At 41.4% G+C, this 20,609-nt stretch overlaps 1 protein-coding gene across 5 annotated transcripts in view; it reads left to right on the top strand.

Annotated features, from left to right (window-relative positions):
* mrps18a (mitochondrial ribosomal protein S18A) overlaps window positions 1-20,609 on the top strand; it is a 93,996-nt gene that overhangs the window by 33,131 nt on the left and 40,256 nt on the right. For all 5 annotated transcript variants that reach the window (XR_015754767.1, XM_087984105.1, XM_043687258.2 and 2 more), the window contains one exon: window positions 14,819-14,891. Coding sequence is in view for 4 of the 5 variants with exons in the window: in XM_087984105.1 (XP_087840231.1) it covers window positions 14,819-14,891 (73 nt within the window). In the remaining variant the exon portion in view is untranslated. The remainder of the gene's footprint in view (window positions 1-14,818; window positions 14,892-20,609) is intronic.

The following is a 20,609-nucleotide window of genomic DNA, read 5'->3' as shown; positions in this document are numbered from 1 at the left end:
TCTATGCTATTCCATTTGCATCCATATGTCTACCCAGTGACCATTTGGTATCATGACTGATGCCAGTCATGGGATCAATGGCTCTGGCTTTCTGTTTGTGGGTGGCAGATGATCCACCGTGTTGCCCTTGTGTCAGCTACAAGATAAAACTTTGTGTGCCAATAATATGTTGTAATCCTATTTGAAAGAAAGTGAAAGAAAAATAATATTTCCAGTCCATTCATTAGCCCTTTTGTTGCTTTCCTGAGCAAAATGCCTCGTATTAACCTCATTTCACTGTTGTAATAAATTGCAGGAAAGGAAACATTCAGTCAATTGTGGAATTTGATCGTAGGTCCTAGAGAAGAAAGATCTGTAGTCTGCTATCCAAAAGCCTGTGCAAGTGGTTTTAGTCAATGTTGAAATTCCCCTGGCATTGTTTGTAAAAAGCTGTAACTCACCATTTACAGTGTCCAGGTTAGCATTACACCCTTGACTAGGACTTCCAAAAAGAATATTCAGTATATATGTCATTGTTGTGGAATTTTGCTATGTACTAATATTAGCCACTGAAGCACAAAAGCATTTGTGCAGATCTAAGCATCATGTTGCATTTGGTGCAACATTTAGTTTCACCTTCTATTTGAAATATCACCATGAAAAATTATTCAGTTCCAATTGCTCCCTCTCCCAAAATGTGCTCCCTCCAATACCTTTTTGGGAATTTATTTCCACATGAAGGTTCATGATCTAGCTGTGCTGAATAACATTAATTTCCTCTGCTTAATATCACAACAAAGAAGTGCTCAGTTCTGTACTTGGTCTCTTTCACTCCTATACTGATACCATTGCCATTGAAGATTACCTGTTAACTAGTGACCATCCATGTTATGTCAAGGTCACACTGTGAGCAACGTGTGGCACCACTTGGCTGGGCACGTCGCTGGCAAATGGAGCTCTTTCACAGCCCTACTGAACAAACAAAAGGCTTTTCCTTGATCTGATATGGTGATGCACAAAGACCTGTGGAACATAATGTGCAATTCACAAAATTGTTCAGTGCCTAGTTGCAGTACACAAGGTAATTTCCTGTTTCTTTTCCATTGGCACAAGGCACGTCGCATTCTTAACAATCTGAAGAAGAGGACCTGTGGCTATAGTTACTTGAGTAAACAGTGTTGCTTGCCACTGCTCATGATAATGAGTGTTTAGGGCCAAAGCGCTCCCAGAAATATCTTTTGACTTCAAAACAAAGCAGATATGCATGTGTTTGCTGGTCCTATTTTATTTATTTTAATATTGTTATTGCTTTGCTACATGACTTCCTAGCATGCTGTTAAGTTTAAGTGGTCATTGTAGTCATGACCGACCGCACGTTCACCCAGCAGTTTTATTTCCAAGTGATCTTTTCAGCCTTGGGCAGCCTACTCCATATTCCTCTGACTGGAGTTTGTGGAGGGCTGACTTCATACTCTAACGACTTGGGTGTGAGCAGACCCTATTGTAAGGGCAAGTTCTGTATATATGAGAGGTTTTATGGGAACTATCTATAAGGAATCTGGATTAGTGTCCCAACCTCTGAGCCAGAAGGTTCCAGCAGCCCCAGACATGTATTATAAAACGTCTGAGCAGGTTGATTAATAACATATACAAGGACATTTGATTGGAAATAACGGGTTACAGAAATTAATTTGCTTTGTAGAGTGATCCCAATGTCTCCAGGTGCTACAAACAAAGAGAAAAACTGCTGTAAACCATGCTGTAAACTGCTGCATGAAATACATGGTGACTGTGTACTAAATCAGTGAAGATTGACAAAGGAATTCTGACGGGGTGTCTACACCTAAAATATTACCAGACCTTTCCCTTTAAGAGATAGACATTTTGATTTTTTTGTTCCAACAATTTCTAACTTTGTTTCCTGCATTCTATTACTTTCCTGTTGTCCAACATTTGAAACCATGCAGGAACCTATGTTAGGCCAGTTTTGTGCTTTTCCCCCTTTCTGCAGAGCTAAAGTTGAGCTCATTCACTCAATGTGAGAGTGTGTTGAAAGTTTCTCAGATGAAAGGTTTAGTATCAAGGAGGATAGCTGTAGTAGCAGTGCTGACAAAGGCATTGGTGAGAATTAATTAATCTATCTAACTACTCAGGCGGGTATTAAAGATCCCATGGCATTACTTCAAAGAAGAGCAGGGAATTTGACGTAAAGTGTTCTCATTAATGTTTATTCCTCAGTAAGCATCACTGGCAACAAATTATCTGGTCATTATGTGATTGCTGTTTATGGGAGTTTGCTATCTGGAGTTGACTGCCATGTTTCCTACATTACTACATCATTAGATTTAATCAGTGCTCTAGAAATGCAAGTTATTTCTTTGTTTGTAAATATCTATCAGTCATAATGGAGGAATCCTTAAAATTGGTCAACCCCAGCTTTCAGTAAAATAAGATTTTGATATTGCTGAAGCAGAGGAAGTGTGCGCAGGAGTTCTGTTGAGCTTGTCTAGTTAAAATCCTTAACAGCCGTAAAATATAGCTTTGACAATATTTACGCCAAAATGTAAGAATTCATCTTTGCAACACTGCAGGTTTGTATTCATTCCAAAGAAAACTTGAGAAATGAGCACTAAAAGTAGGAAGTTCTGGAGAAACCCAGTAACACCTGGCAGCATCTGTGCAGAAACAGAGTTAACTTTGCCTCTTGTTCAAAAGAAAATCCATATTGAACTTGAAATCTTTATCAGCTGGTCCGACTGAGTTTCAACGGCATTTTCTGTTTTGTTGTCAGATTTCTAGCATCCACGATATTTCCCTCTGTGGTCTACAGTAGTTTGGGCTCTGATCTGTGTATCTATTCGAGACTTACGGGCGGCACGGTGCACAGTGGTTAGCACTGCTGCCTCACAGCGCCAGAGACCCAGGTTCAATTCCCGCCTTGGGCAACTGTCTGTGTGGAATTTGCACATTCTCCCTGTGTCTCTGTGGGTTTCCTCCGGGTGCTCCAGCTTCCTCCCACAGTTCAAAGATGTGCAGGTTAGGTGAATTGGCCATGCTAAATTGCTCATAGTGTTAGGTGAAGGGGTAAATGTAGGGGAATGGGTCAGGGTGGGTTGCTCTTCGGAGGGTCAGTGTGGACTTGTTGGGCCAAAGGGCCTGTTTCCACACTATATAATCTAATCTAAAGGAAGATGTAAGACATCTTTTTGTATGTAATGGTGAGGAAGCTAAGGGAAACTTGTTTTTGTCAGTTGAAAGATGGTGAGGGAAAAAGATACTCTGATTAGAGTAGGATAGGAAAAGTGAAATATGACGAAGTGTACAGAAACTAAGTTTCAACAATCAATTGAGATCTTGGTGACAGGAGTGATTGCAAGGCTCAGGAGATGATCAGGACTTTGGAATAGGTGAGATTGAGTAACTGTATGATGGGACGTGTAAATGGATGAGTGGATGTACATGGCTTAATTCAGTCACTTTAAACTTGTATAAATCAGGATCACACCCAGTGAATTATGAAGCTTCAGAGATTAATTTTGAAAATCTCCAGATTTCAGAACAGGGGTTATCATAATTACCAACAGTATAATACTGCACCTTTACAAAGGCAGGTGAGATCATAAACCAGGAATCAGAGAAGCGTTAACATTCTCTTAAATCTTTTCTGCCCCCTAATCAATTTAATATCCTTCCTACAGAAGGGCGATTAGAACTGTACACAGTACTGTAGAATTGGCCTCACCACTGTCCTCTACAGCCGCAAAATAACGTCCCAATCCCTATATTCAGTGCTGTGACTAATGAAGGCTGGCGTGCTGAACACCTTCCGAACCATCCTGTCTCTGTGCAACATTACTTTCAAGGAACAATGTACCTGAACCTTTGGCTCTCTTTGCTTAACAATATTTCCCAAGGCCCTACCATTAACTGTGTAAGTCCTGCCCTGATTTGTCTTAGAAAATGCAACACTTTGCTTTTATCTAAATTAAATTCCATCTGCCACTATCCAGTGTCCCAGCTGATCAAGATCTCGTTGCCCTCTTAGATAACCACCTTCACTATCCACTATATCACCATGCTTTTTATATTCTCTTCCAAATCATTTACATAATTGATGAACAACAGGGGGCCCATCAGCAATTCCTGTGGAACACCAGTGGTCGCAGGTCTGCAGTCTGAAAAACAACCCTGTACAACCACCCTCTGTTTCCTACTGTCAAGCCAATTTTGTATCCAGTTGGCGAGCTCTTCCTGGATCCCATGTGATCTAACTTTACAAACCTGCCTAACCTGTTGAAGGCCTGACTAAACTGCTATACTGCTCCAATCTCATTTATCTTCTTGGTCGCGTCCTCAAAAAAAAAACTCAATCAAGTTTGTGAGACATGATTTCCCACACAAGAAGCTATGCTAACTATCCCTAATCAGTCCTTACCATTCCAAATGCATGTAAATCCTGTCTCTCAGAATCCCCTCCAACAACTTACCCACCACTGACATCGGACTCACCAGCCTGTCATTGTATTGGGCAAAGTACAGGTATTTCTGGTATAATGAGATGGTTCCATTCCTGTGCAATCTCGTGCTATAGAGAATTGTGCTGCAGAAGATCACTGTGGAATATCGCTATACCTATGCAGTAGAAAGTTCATGCTATCCAAACAGTGTCCACTGTTCTAGGAGAAAGTGAGGACTGCAGATGCTGGAGATCAGAGCTGAAAATGTGTTGCTGGAAAAGCGCAGCAGGTCAGGCAGCATCCAAGGAACAGGAGAATCGATGTTTCGGGCATGAGCCCTTCTTCAGGAGTGTCCACTGTTTGTCAATCGCGTTATAGCCAATTCGTGTTGACGAAACATTGGTTGTACCAGAAATGTCTGTAGTCAGAATGCGAAACTCGTTACAGGAAGTAGTTGTGATGAAATGCAAAATTTGAGAAAATCCTGAATGAGTATGAGAGGGCAATAATGAATAGGACACCTTGACACGGTTAGATGAATTGAATAGAATGAAAGGAAGGTTGAGTTCGGCATAATCACTAGCATGGATCTGTGAAGCTAATCAGCCTGTTTCTCTAGTCTAGCTTCTACATTCATATGCATGTGGTCATGTGTAACATTATATTATTGTCAGACTTGTTCGAAGCTGTGGGTAACTTTGTTTAACATCAGGATTTGGGGACTCTTGTCTGTATGATCATGGGTTGGTAGTCAGATTCCAGTGACATATTCAACAACAGTAACCGAGACCACTGAGTCACTGCAATCTCCCTTCACCTTTCACCTGGTGGGCTATACAGTCTTCCTTCAGTTGGTCTGACATTGGGGACTTTTGATACATTACAGATATAAAAAGTCTTGTATATAGCAGATATTTCATGTAACTCAGTCAGACGCCCCGTCACACTTGATTATCATCTTTTTTGTTTTAGAAGAAAGTACCTTCTAACCCACTGAGCAATGCTTTGGGGAAGCCCATATACACATAATATTACAATATTATCTCTCCACAACCCAATCCTGTCTAACATACAACAGAAATTAAAAGTGTCATTGCTCTGAAAAGCACTTCTATTTTGAGATAATTAAAAAAAAGTTATCCCATGAAGAGAATGAAGTAAAGTTTGAGCATGTGATGTAGTGGTTATTGTACTCAACCAGTAACAGAGATCATGAATTTAAACCTTGACTGATTTTTGATAAACAAAGGGGTGAAGGGTTATGGGGAGGTACGTAGGAATATGGAGCCATTAAGTTGATGCGTGACCTAATCCTGCTCCTTGTTTGTGCGTTCATCATTAAATCCTGTTATGGCAAGTTGGAAATCTAATCATTTCCAGGGTGGCACCAGAAAACTGAACATGAAGGTTTTAAACTGGTTCATTAATGCCTCAATTGGAAGAGAATCAGCCACTTATTAACTGGACGAAAGTGAGCACTCCAGATGCTGGAGATTAGAGTCAAGAGAGTGGAGCTGGAAAGGCACAGCAGGTCAGGCAGCATCTGAGGAGCAGGAAAATCAACGTTTCAGGCAAAAGCCCTTCAGGAATGAGGCTTGCAGCGTTGGGGGTGGAGAGGTAAATGAGTTTGCTCAACGGTTAATTCACCTCTTCATCTCCACTGAACTGGCATATCCAGCTACTCACTGCAAAGACCATTATTCCGAATCAAGAAGGAGCCACCTATGTTTAAAGTGTAACCAGGGATAGGTGAAGCTTGAAGCATGTCAGAATTGCTCACATTCCAAATAAAGACCAATGGGCGTTTTAGCAATGTTAATCGAGAAAGAGTGACAGTGGGGAAAAAAAAACTGCGTATAGAATACCTTAAAAAGTGAACGTGTCTCTGCACATTGTTTAAACAACAAGTACACTGAGTTACTTTTCAATGGGCTCGTCCTGACCTATTCTACAGGGTATCATGACAATGACTTGGCATCCAGTGCTGTGTGAAATCATGCCAGCATGTTTATCACTTCCCACCATGCCCATATCATTTGGCATCCATATTCGTTTGTAGTCCTTTTTTGCCTCTTTTTATAATTGGATATCAATGCACGATTTGTAACGCAGACCCTTTCACCACACAGAACAGAGCTCATGTTGTGAAGTTGTACTTTTTACACTTGGGAGAGACACCATGCTACATAAATTTCAGATGTTCTCGCTGCATGTCACTTAAACCCATCGCTGAGTGTCTTGGAAGTCATGAATTCATTGAGCGAGCAGTATCGTTTTGAGGCAATGATGGAAAATTTAAAATATTTAACAGGAAGTTTGTGGAATTATAAATGTAAGACTCTTCGTTCCCTGACCATCTGTCCTGTCAAGCGCACTCAGAATCTCTACAATGCACTCACTCTTCTAACCTCCAGAGAACATTGGCTACTACTCTATTTCTCCCTTGTCCTAGGAATTATGCTTTCATTGCACCCTTTCTGAGGCAAGTGTTCTTCCTTGTTTACAGAGACCAAAACTGTGCACAGTACTCCAAATGTGGACTTGCTAAAGCATCAGAATGTTGTGGCGAGATTTCTTTAAAACTCTTGCAGTATTGGAAAGCATATTATTTGCCTTCATAATTGTTTGCTGCAACTACATTCAACTTTGTGTTTTTTGCATTGGATGCATTACACCTGACCTCCTTATGTATTATTGTTATATATTGTAAATAGCTGATGCTGTTATACTTGATGCACTCCTACAGTAACACCTGCCAAACTGAAAATGACTGATACGTTCACACTGTGATGCATATCCTTTAACACAGCATCTATTCCTGTTTATATGTTACCCCCAACCTCATCTCCTTATCTTGTGTATTAACACTTTGTATGGCACATTACCTTTGGAAACTCCAGATCTTGCAAAGCCTTTTGAAAATGATATATATAAGCTGTACCCATTGGTTCCCTCACCTACCCTGTAGGTTATATCTTTTAAAAAGAGCTATTATATTTTTCAAACATGATTTTTCTTTAATTAAATTGTGTCTGGTTATATTATGATTTTCTAAATGTCATGTAACCACTTAGAAGTATAATGTTCCTTACATTTCTGTCTGACAAGTACCAGGTTAACTGGCTTGTAGTTCTGTTTACTGTCCCCTTTTCTTAAACAGTGTTACACTCGTTAACTTGCAATCTGCTGGACTGTTCTGAATTATGGAATTTTGGCAGATCATAGCTAAAACAACCACTCTATCTCTATATCTTTCTTATCAATCTCCAGGGCATAGGCCATCAGGTGTAGTCAACTTTTGTCAGCTTTTAGTCGTTCAGTTTGCCACTGCTTTGTAATATTAAATACATTTGCTTCCCCAGTCTCATTTATGACATTTGGTTCCCCACTATTCCTGCTATCTTGTCCATATTGTGAAAACAAGGACAGAATATTTATTTACTGTCTCTGCTATTCATTCATTCCTAGCGGCGAATTTGTGTGCAAGTTTCTAATGTGTAATGTGGAACTCCAGTTCATAGTTTTCATGAGTCAGAGGTCAGGGTTCTACCACTGACCCTTAGTTGACAACATGTAGTGGTTAAGTGATGCCAATCTTGCATTTTAAAAGAAAAAATTTTTACATGCAGTCCCAGGCTAGTGAATGGATTCAGTTTTGAAGGATATTTGGGAATTGGTTTGTGTGCAAGTCAGAACACGATGCATGCCAATTTAAAGCAGCTGTTAATAAGTACAGTAAATATTCCTTTGTCAGATATTTAAAATTACTTATATGGGATCATGTCCATAGCATTCGTAAGTCATGTTCGTAATTGGGGTTCCCTGATTTTAGAATATTAGTTTAATGTACTTTTAGTCATTTGGGGTATGGAACGTGAGTACTGCTGCATTTGTCAAAGCTTGTCAACTTGCACTAATCAGGACAATTTTTAAGAAATTCCACATTAAATGGAAAATAACTATCATCAAGCCAAAAAAAAACTCAGCCTATTAAATAAATCAGTAATGTGCTGTATGAATTTCAGTGCTGTTCTGATGTTACATTTGAGGACTGTCTGTCTCAAAGAAAACAATACCCTGTGTTTTGAAAAATCAGACCTTGCGTCTCATGTTAGATGTGATTCCATGAATTGCATTGCTCAGTATGCATGACTGGGTGAAGGATTACACTTGGTATTTCTTGCTAAGACTAAATTTTGGTGGGCGGAATTTCCCAAGTTTTGAGATCTGAGGACATGCACCAAAAGGTGATGGAGATCTAAACTTAATGGCTGACTGGTAAAGCTGTTTGTGGATTACACAAAGCCCAGAGAGGAAACATGGAATGTCACACCCAAAGGTGCCAAATAAACTTCAAACAGCAGCCGTTTAAAAAGGATGATGCAATTCAAAACACCTTGGACTTTAATCTCATTTTGCTACTGAAATAATGAGGGACTGACTGCCTCTTTCAGCAGCAGGTCGCCTCGTGACGTTTGTCTTAAACTGCGGATCTGTTTGTGTTTTACCCTTCCAGGTGGTTAAAAGCCAAATGCTAACCCTAGTCTTTCGGTCCTAGTCGCCCTGTCTGCTGGACTAGGGCAATGAAGGTCATAGATTGAGGTAGCTAGTTAGGTCACTGTTGGCAAGAAATCAGGATAAAATTCCGTCAGCTAACCTGATGAGCCAAGGATCTCAAAATTAACTGCTTCTGTACTAATGGCAGCATTACCGGAATTGTCCAGCTTAACAGCCTTAACATTCCAGTATGCATTCTTCATGATGTGGAGGTGCTGGTATTGGACTAGGGTGGACAAAGTTAAAAATCACACGACACCAGGCTACCTGAAGGAGCAGTGCTCCGAAAGCTTGTACTTCCAAATAACCTGGTGTTGAGAGTTCTAACTTTGTCCATTCTTCATGGAATCCACAGACTAATTCGCATTTCTCTTCAACTTTTTTTCTTTTTTCCAGAATTCATATTTCCCATCTATGTGTGCGTTGTGTTTTGTTACCTTTTCTCACACTTGCCAGCCAATAAGCACCCAGACCTGGTTAATTGGCTCTTTTTAAACCATAAATGTATTCAACTTAGGAAAGGCATGTATGAAGGAGGAATCCTTTGTAAAATAACCTTGTTGCCACCAACCACAAGAGGTGTCGGAAAAAGAAGTGGAGCTGTTCATCCCTCCTCGCCTGAGGGTAAAAGTGTTTGGGGGTTTTCCCATATGGAGTTGGGAATCCTCAGCTGGTGCCTGATTGTAACAGAATGTGCCATGCCCTTCTGTAAAGCAAGGATGTATTCATGCCAAAGAGAGACAAAAGATCATGAGTCTCCAGCTGTACAGGAATAGTGGTGGAACCCAGAGTACAGCCTTAGCTCTAGTTCTACACATCCCATACCCTTATTCATCTCGGATCTCGGATATGAAAACGAGTGTGTTTCTTTCTTGTTTGGAAAGAGGGTTTTTTGTAGAAATTTACTGTACAGTTGGATGTTTTATGGTTAGGTTGTTCTTTGCTACATGCTTGCCAACTCCACTGTTTCACTTGTAATCTGAAGATTTTGGTTTCTTGAAGTGGAAAGAGAAACAAGTTTAAAATTTTAAGTTGAACTCCGGTGAAGAGACTTTCTGATTCCGCAGCTCCAGATTCACCCTTCAGGATCTATCCGCATTGTATGTTTGAGAACCATTAGCGGAGGGGGGTTGTCAGAGGTCGGAGATATAGAAAGTTTAATTAAACTCCTGACCTCTGCCCATATTCTATCAATGCAGAGAACGACAGAAAACCCCCAACCTGCATCCGGTTTAAGCTGGTGCAATCCACTTGGAAAAGAACCTGCTGAGCCAATTCTCTAGCTAAATATATGTGCACAATGGATTGAAAAAGCAGGTGAAACAGGCCCTCTAGAGGAAGCTCTCATGATTGTGATTAGGCTTTGCACTACAGGTATCGTGGTCAAGAAAATCCCTGACAGTTGTAATGCATTGTACATCTTTATGCTGTCTGTTCAGAAGTAAAGCAAAAGGGCTTCCAAGTTTTGTAAATATGTTGTGGCTAAATTTAAAAGAAAGTATAGGGAAAGAAGGATATGTGTTTGTATGGTGTCTTTTCCATTCACAGAATGTTCCAAATCTTTTTGCAGCCAATGAAGTAGTTTTAAAAAGTGGCCACTATTACAATATTAAGAAATATAGCAGCTGATGTGCTCCTAATAACATGTTGCAAATGACAGGCAAACACTTTGTTGTTTGAATGATAAACGTTGTACATCAGGGAAACATTCCTTACTCTCTCTCAAATTAGTGCCATGGTTTTTTCTAATTTACTTAAGGTTTAAGCATCTGGTTAGGATCTTGGTATCTTTTATTTTATCCTTTGGACCTCGCCGCTAGGTCAGACTTTATTGCTCATCCCTAAATGCCCTCTAGAAGGCAACGGTGAGCTATCTCCTTGAATCACTACAGTCTATGGGGTATATGTATACAGGCACAGCTGCTAGGGAGAGAGTTTCAGAATTTTGACCAGCGATATATTTCCAGGTCAGGATGGCCTTGAAGGGAACTTGCAGATGGTGATGTACTTATGTATCGGTTGCTCTTCTCTTTGGCAGGAATTGAGAGTTGGAAGGTGTTGTTGATGGAGCCTTAGTGAGTCGCACCATTGCATCGTGTAGATGGTACGCACTGCTGCTACTATGCGTCAGCTGTTGATAGAGTACCAGTCAAGCAGGCTGCTTTGTCCTGGCCGCTGTCAACTTCTTGAGTATTATTGACCTACCTCAGTAATCCATTAACATGTTGTTTTGCATTATCTGCTCAATTTATGGAATGGGATTTAAAACTGTTAAATTTTTGGAATTTTCTATCCCACAGGGTTAGAATTTGAGATTGTAGCTTTTAGGATGCTAAGGAAATTTGTTAAATTCTTTCATGGGATGTGGGCATAGCTGGCTGTCCCAGCATTTATTTCTCATCCCTCCAATCTTCAGTAAGCATCCTCAAGGCTGCCTTTGAGATACACAACAACGCAGGATTGCCAACCAGAAACTGATAGCCAAGTTCCATACCCGTAACGATAGCCTCAACTGTGACCTTGGGTTCATGTTGTGCTGCGTGTGACCCCACCATACTGTTCTGTATCTGTAAACTCTTCCTTACTGTCCTGTTTTGACACCATCACCTTGGTAACTTATGATCTCTCTGTCCTAATTAGTTTGTATAGTTTTGGTTGACTTGTTACTTTGGTTAGACCCTCAGCATACAACTCCTAACCCTATCATGTTGACTTGCCTCCAACACCATTTTATTTTTATTTTTGTAATTATCTCTCTGCCTCCATTAATGAGATCATTGGTCATCCCTTCACTTGTTATTCAGCCTGTAGACACTCCATTCACACCATGTGTATGGTCTTTGGATCTCACTGCCTATAAATTCTGTGCCTGTGTTCTTTTCTACACTCCACCTGATGAAGGAGCAGCTTTCCAAAAGCTTGTGATTTCAAATAAACCTGTTGGACTATAACCTGGTGTAGTGTGACTTCAGATCTTGCCCACTCCAGTCCAACACCAACACCTCCACAACATAGGAAGATGGTCATGAAAGATGTCAGTCATCTTAGCTCCAGGACATCTGTGCAGGAGTCCCTCAGGGTAGTATCCTAGGCCCAATCATCATCAGCTGCTTCATCAATGATCTTCCCTCCATCGTAAGGTCAGAAGTGGGGCGTTCGCCAATGATTGCACAATGTTCAGCACCATTCGCGACGACTCAGATACTGAAGCAGTCCATGTTCAAGCGCAACAAGATCTGGACAATACCCAGGCTTGGGCTGACAAGTGGCAAGTGACACTCGTGCCACACAAATCCCAGGCATTGACCATCTCCGTTAAGAAACAATCTAATCACCGCCCTTTGACATTCAATGGTCTTACCATCGTCAAATCCTCCACTTTCAATATTCTGGGGATTATCATTGAGAAATTCAACTGGACTTGCCACATAAACACAGTAGCAACGAGAACACGTCAGAGGCTAGGAAAGTGTAGCTCCCCCCGACAAGCCTGTCCACCCTCTACAATGAACAAGTCAGGAGTGTGATGGAATACTCCTCACTTGCCTGGATGGTGCAGCTCCAACAACACTCAAGCTTGACACCATCCAGGACAAAGCAGCCGACTTGATTGGCAGCACGTCCACAAACATCCACTACCGGCAGTTGATGGCAACAGTGTGTACTATCTACAAGCAATTCACCACCAAAGATCCTTGGATAGCCCTAGAAAGACAAGGGCAGCAGATACATGAGAACTCTATCCTCTGCAAGTTTTCCTCCAAGCCACTCACTATCCTGACTTGGAAATATATCATCGTTCTTCATGCTGGCTCAAAATCCTGGAATTCCCTCCTTACAGCTTGTGGACTGTAGTGGGTCAAGAAGCCAGCTCACTAACACCTCAAGGGCAATTAGGGCTGGGCAATAAAGTGCTGGTCAGCCAGCAATTCACTGTAGGCGGCATGGTGACTCAGTGGTTAGTACTGCAGCCCCTCAGTGCCAGGGACCCAGGTTCAATTCCAGCCTCGGGCGACTGTCTGTGTGGAGTTTGCACGTTCTCCCCGTATCTGCGTGGGTTTCCTCCGGGTGCTCCGGTTTCCTCCCACAGTCCAAATATGGCAGGTCAGGTGAATTAGCCATTCTAAATTGCCCGTAGTGTTAGGTGCATTAGTCAAAGGGAAATGGGCCTGGGTGGGTTACTCTTCGGAGGGTCAGTGTGGACTTGTTGGGCCGAAGGGTCTGTTTCCACATTGTAGGGAATCTAATCTAATCACTCCTAGGACATCAGCATGAAAGAACAGTGATCAATGCTGGTGGTATTACGAGACATTTCAGATCCAGAGTGAAACCTGGCATGAGGGATACCTTATGTTTGTTTTGGTTTTGTTAATGTCATGGTCAGTTATGGCAGCATAGTCATATGAAGCTGCAGGGTAACTTTAATGTCAGAAAATCTGCTTATAGTAAAAAGGATTTTAAGAAAAATCTGTCTAGATGTAGCAAAAGAAACATTTTTAAACAGTCAACAAGACGAAGTTTCAACCTAATCCCTAGCACCATCACTTTGTAACCATTTAAATCAAGAGAAGCTACTTCTGAATCAAATCTTTAAATTTGGCGTTGCTGATTCTCACCAGTTTCTGTCTTATAAACTATGGAGTTGTCTTACATGGCTACTTATAAAACAGAGTTTAGGCTTTCTCAGCTTCTAATATACCCTTATTAATTCTTGTTTTTCTGACTTATGGCTATAATGAGTATAGCTGTAATGTAACTTTCTTCATTTCTTTACTTTGTACCTAAGGATTGTACCCAGGTACTGTATACCTGAGATGGAGCTGGGATGTGGCGACTTGTCATCTTTTCACTGTACTCATTTGAGTATGTGTGACAATAAGTCTAATTCACTTAGTCATTCACCTGCAGACTTCTAACCAAATATACGTGGTCTGGAAATTGCACAAATTGGACTTTTCTCCTGAGGTAACCTATCTTTTGAACTGTTCCGAGAAACAACTCCCATCTAAGAGAGAGATTTCCTTTTGATTGGTGTCAGATCTCCTCCGAACTGCCCTAAGAACAATCAGTCTTTGGGTTTGCTAAAACAAAAAAAAGTCAATCCTTGCTCAACTGAAAACAAGCTCATGGCCTTTACTGTTCCACCTGTCATAAACCACCACAGTATCAGTTATCTTTTCATTCATACTCCACAGGCTCCCTACATTTTGACATTGACTAGGTCACACCTTCAGAAGAACTGTCTGACCCCATTTATTTTAAGAACTTTTCAAAGAAGCAAACAATAGCCATTCTTTTAAAATCCAAATTTAAAAACTTTATTTATATTTATTTTTGTATATAAATATGTCTTTCATCATGCTGCACACAAATCAAACTCCTTACTCTCCGTATCTTATAATTTGAATGTTTATGTGTGTGTGTGTGCAAGAGAGACTTTATTAAGTTTTCAGTGTTCTCAGTTTGTGATTTGCTTTAACAACACAGGTATACACACAACACTAGATCTAACTCCACAGCACTGGTAATGAATTCTAGAGGGAAACAGGGAGGAGCATTGAGTGACTAGAGACAAGATTAAAACCACAATCACCCAGAGCTTTTATTAAAGTGAGCTTAAATACTAATTGCCATTGATGTTAAAACAATTACTTTTTCTAAAGGGAGATGCTGGTTGGAATGTTTGTATGCTGGTGGGTGGTTTTACAGCTGTATGTTAGGCTTTGTATGTGTTGGCACTTTAGTAACATATGAACATTGAACTGTTTCAGTCTATAAACGATAGCTGCTGCTATAGTTACCAGTGTGTTACTAATTTGTTTCAGGCTTGTTGCCAGACCACAAACCTGTCCTGCCAGAAGGACACATCCCAAAAAAACAGAAACTCCACTTAAACAGGTAAGTGCTTCTTTTTGAGATGAGATGGGAAGGGAAGGATTGCTAGAGTATTTAGAAAAAGCACACCAAAGACAACACCATCAAAGCACATGGAACTCTATTATCCATGGGGGTGGGGGTGCAGACCGAAAGAAATCATATTCCATTCCAAACCTTGACATAATATGGCTTTGTCTCTCTAACGAGTTGCCGAAAAAGACTGATGCACTTTTATTTTGGTTGTATCGATTTAGCATTTAAACTGTAGACCCAGGATACTGGGCAGTGAATGGTAATCTCAAGGGTTTAGCCATTAGTTTATAGAACCAGGGACACGCTATTCAATAACTGGTTGCCTGAAGGATATAACCATTTGTAAAGCCAAGAGGTGTCACTGATCACAAAGTGGGGGTCAGACAGTCAACCACCTGTTTAGCACTTTAGAAGAAACCAAATTGGTTTGTAAGCTTGTGGTTGGTGCATGGCATTAAATAATATTTCAGGCACACTGGTACATGAACATTTCAGGGTGAAAGTGTTGCTTGGGGCAAAAGGTGCTAGCATAGACTCGTACAGCACAGAAACAGACCCTTTGGTCAAATTAGTCTAGACTTTCGCATCTGACCTAATCCCACTTGCCAGCATAGAGTCATTGAAACAGACCCTTCGGTCCAATCCGACCATGCTGTCCAGATATCCCAACCCAATCTAGTCCCATCTGCCAGCACCCGGCCCATATCCCTCCAAACCATTCCTATTCATATACCCATCCAAATGCCTCTGAAATGTTGCAATTGTACCAGCCTCCATCACTTCCTCTGGCAGCTCATTCCATACATGTACCACCCTCTGTGTGAAAAAGTTGCCCTGTAAGGTCTCTCTTATATCTTTGCCCCCTCACCCTAAACCTATACCCTCTAGTTCTGGGCTCCCAAACCCCAAGGAAAAGACTTTGTCTATTTATCCTATCCATGCCCCTCATTATTTTGTAAACCTCTATAAGGTCACCCCTCAACCTTCGCTCCAGGGAAATCAACCTCTGCCTATACCTCAAATCCTCCAACCCTGGCAACATCCTTGTAAATCTTTTCTGAACCCTTTCACGTTTCACAACATCTTTGGCCCATATCCCTCAAACCCCTTCCTATATATACCCATCCAGTTGCTTTTTAAATGTTGTCAGTGTACCAGCCTCCACCACTTCCTCTCGCAGCTCGTCCATACATGCACCACCCTCTGTGTGAAAACGTTACCTCTCAGGCCCTTTTTAAATCTTTCCCCTCTCACCTTAAACCTATGCCCTCTAGTTTTGAACTCACCTACCCTAGGAAAAGACCATAGCTATTCACCCTATCTACGCCCCTCGTGATGTTACAAACCTCTTGGTCATCCCTCAGCCTCCGATGCTCCAATAAAAACCATCCCAGCCTATTCAGCGTCTCCCTATAATTCAAGATCAGTCCCAGAATCATCCTTGGAAATCTTTTTTGCACTCCCTCAAGTTTAACAGCATCCTTCCTCTTGAAGGATAACCAGTATTCTAAACGTGGCCTTACCAATGTCGTGTCGAGTTGCAACATGACGTCCCAATATTCTGACCAGTGAAGGCAAGCATGTCAAATGCCTTTTTCCCCACTCTCTACCTGCAATTCCACTTTCAAGGAGCTATGCACCGGCATCCATAGGTCTCTTTGTTCGGCAACACTTCCTCAGACCCTACCATTAACTGTAAGGCCTGATTTGCCTGACCACAATGCAACACCTTGCATTTATCTAAATTAAACTCTGTCTGTCACTCCTCAGCTCATTGGCCCATCTGATCAAGATCCTGTTATACTTTGAGATAATCTTCTTCATTGTCCACTACACCACTTATTTTGGTGATGTCTGCGAATGAACTGACTGTACCTGCTGTGTTCATATCTGAATCATTTATATAAATGATGAAAAGCAGTGGACCCAGCACCAACCCTTGTGGCACTCCACTGGTCACAGGCCTTCAGTCTGAAAAGCAGACCTCAACCATCACCCTCTGTCTCCGACCTTCACGTTGCTGGGATGCTTGTCACTGAACTGAAACAGTCAATTGAAAGTGAAAAGGATGTACTCCACCTTCATGCCCACCTCTTTTTTTTATCCCCCTCCACCCCAATTATATTTTCTAGAGTTGAAATGTTAGACTTCTTCTAAAGAGTATTGATGTGATTAAAATGTGGAATTGCTACAATGTTAAGCCATTAAAGGAAATAGAATTGGTCCCTTTAAGGGAAGCTACAAAAGTACACAATAAAGAAAGGAATATGCAAGCAAGGGTGAAGATCATGTGGCACCTAAACACTAGTGTAGATCAGCCGAACTGAGTGGTCCGTGTGTGTGCTGCAAATCCTACGTCATTGTCAGCATTCAATGCGATTAAAGTGATGAACAGTTAATACAGCAGTTTGCACATAACTTGCTCCTGTCCTGTGTGCTTGTCTCCTAAGGCAATTTTCCATGTTTTTGTTGTTGAATTTTTGAATTGAACGACAAATGTATTTTGGCCACAGAAAGAAGACACTGTTTAAAACACAGCAGGAGAAATGATCCCCAGGTGCTTTGGGTAGCCGCCCGAGCTAAATGGCAAAGGGTAATCCTGGAGGCTACCAGCCCTCCTGGACGTTAAAATGTTTTGTTTTTGCCAGTAACACCCTCCCTTCCCATATAATATTAATAGCTACATGATAGCATACTGTATTCATGCGTCTCTGGGCTCACAGATGTATTTCATAACATGCTTTTCATAATCTGCTGGAGGTAGCTCTTGGGTGGTACGTATCTATCCAGTTGGAACATTGCTGGTTATATTGTGCTAGAGTAGGTCCACAAGCCAATGAAACAGCCTCACCCTGTAACTTCTCACATTGTGCACACATGATCAAAGAACTGGAAAGGGGGCTGTCATTTTTTGAAGCGGGCTGTATATTGTGTGTATTTTTTTCTTAACGATATGCTGTGGGTACTCACTTTTCTTGGTAACGGCCTTGCCTTTTCAGCTGCTTTAACTAGAATGTTTACCAGCCTGGTTGTTGTGACATTAAAACTTAAGTTACATGAGACATTTTTTTTTCTGCTGTGGCTATGCCTTGCTTTCATTTCTCAAGAGGTATAGATTAAACCCTTCTTTGGCTTTTCATGTCTGTACTCAACTCTAAGTTGACCTGCAGACATGACGCTTAGTAGATGAGGGTCATTATCCACTCGATCTACTGTTCCTACGCCATGAGGAAACATGAGCAGGGTGGTGGCAGCTGTAAGTATGTTGTGAATTTGGTTATTTTTATTAAGTATGATAGAATTGGAAGCATTCAGTACGGAATGAGACCATTTGACTGTCAGGTTCATGTCAACCCTTTATCAGAACTATGACCTATTTCCTTGTAACCATTAATACATTTCTTCTAGTTTTCCAAATTCTCTCAACTGATTGGCTCTGCTTCAACAGCCATTCACATTAAAAGTATGCCATATTGACCATTGTTCTGTGTGGAAATAGGGAAGCGATGTGTGTATGTTAGGGGATGAATCATTCTCCCCTCCAACCCTGATCTGGGTAATGTTGGGCAGTGCCTATTAGCGGATGAGAAAGAAGCAGTTCAATATATTAGGTGGAAGCCCAGAGTCCACCCCACTCTCTTTCAACGGCTGATGGGTTTCTTGCACGTTGCTGCCTCTAAGTCAGATTTCTGATGTACTTGCAGTTTTCTCCTTTGTCTCCCCTGAAGGTGGAATAGACTGAAGTGCCTCTGCAGCATCTGTTAGCTTTACTTGATTCATTTGCAGGATGAGTGTCACCGGTAATGCTACTTAGAACATAGAACAATACAGCGCAGAACAGGCCCTTCGGCCCTCGATGTTGCGCCGACCTGTGAACTATTCTCAGCTCGTCCCCTACACTATCCCAAAATCATCCATGTGCTTATCTAAGAATTGTTTAAATCTCCCTAATGTGGCTGATTTGACTACGTTAGCAGGTAGGGCATTCCACATTCTTACCACTCTCTGCGTAAAGAACCTGCCTCTGACATCTGTCTTAAATCTATCACCCCTCAATTTGTAGTTATGCCCCCTCGTACACGCTGATGTCATCATCCTAGGAAAAAGTCTTTCACTGTCTACCCTATCTAATCCTCTGATCATCATGTATGTCTCTATCAAATCCCCCCTTAGCCGCTGCCTTTCCAATGAGAACAGACCCAAGTCTTGCAGCCTTTCCTCATAAGATCTTCCATCCAGACCAGGCAACATCCTGGTAAATCTCCTCTGCACCTTTTCCAATGCTTCCATATCCTTTCTGTAGTGGGGCGACCAGAACTGTACACAGTTGTCCATAATTGTTCTTGAAAAGGTGTCGATGAGCATCTTCAAGTGCTGTTGCATTCCCTGTGAAGTTTATTATACTTTGTTGCACTTTGAGTAACTTGCTTGGCTATTCCAGAGAAGTGTCAAGGGCCAGTTGGAGCCACATGATTATATGGCACTACTGCTGTTCCAAATGGAATAGATTTCCAACCTCCTACTGGTATGTTATATGTAACCATCAACAGCAGATTTTCATTCAACCTCAATCTGTAAGCATTGCTGAATCCTTTCCCTATCAGCTATCTGGGAATTACCATTGCCAAGAAACTGAAGTGGATAAGCCACATTGCAGCTACAAGAGTGTGTCAGAGGCTCAGATTCCGGGACAAGTAACTTAGCACCTGTCTTCCCAGTTCTTGTCCACAATTTACAAGGCATAAATCAGGAGTGTGATGGAATATTCTCCACTTGCCTGGATGGATGCAGCTCCAGCAGCTCTCATGAAGCTCAATAGCATCGAGTGAAAGCAGCTGCTTAATTGGTGCCACATGCAGCACCTTCAAGATTCATCCTTTCACCACCCACACACACTGACATCAAGTTGTATCACCTACAAGGTGCCTTGCAGCAACTTGACAAGGCTCCTTACCTAGTATCTTCCAAATCCGTGACTTGTGCCACCTAGAAGGTGAAGAGCAGCAGTTGCATGGAAACACATTCTCCTCCAAGCCATTTGCATCCCGACTTTAAATATACCAGCGTTCCTTGATAATTCCTTCCAGTCCTAATTATTATTACTTGGTCCTATTCTCTATTGTCGTCTTGTTTAGTACTAGCCATATTCACGTTAAGAGAGGAATTGGAGGTTTGAGGTGGAACAATAGTTTGAAAGGGCAGCAAAATTGATTGTGGGTTTTTGAGGCTCGAGGAGGGAGAACACTTTGCAAACAATCTGTCGTATAGGGCAAAACATGAGGTAGGCTAATCAGCAATTTAGTGGGATTGAAATCGAGATGAGAATGAGTTCAGAAAGCTTATAGAGAGATGGGAGAAAGGCCAGGGCGAGGTAATTATCTTCTGACTTTGATGGAATTAGCTGTAACGCAATATTCACTCCCTGTTCCCATGTTTTAGAATCGACAATATCATCTTGAAAATAGTGTTTCCCCATTGGTTAAGAATTGACGTGGAACTTGTCCTCTTAAGTCAATCAACGTTAAAACCGTAGTGACTGGGTTATACATGAGGTTTGCAATCCAGTGGAACCCCAGTGATAGTTTAACACACCAATGCAGATGAAAGGTTGCATATCTACTAAGTGTCACCTTGAGAGTTAAAGCTTATATTCAGCTTCTTGGCCTCCACAAGACTGATATGCTTTAAAATAAAATGTTTTTTTTT

The sequence above is a fragment of the Chiloscyllium plagiosum genome, unplaced genomic scaffold, assembly GCF_037043375.1.
Source record: "Chiloscyllium plagiosum isolate Xiang-an unplaced genomic scaffold, Cpla_swu_hap1 HiC_scaffold_3, whole genome shotgun sequence".
Taxonomy (NCBI): Eukaryota; Metazoa; Chordata; class Chondrichthyes; order Orectolobiformes; family Hemiscylliidae; genus Chiloscyllium; species Chiloscyllium plagiosum.
This window is presented reverse-complemented; position numbering and strand designations above follow the sequence as displayed.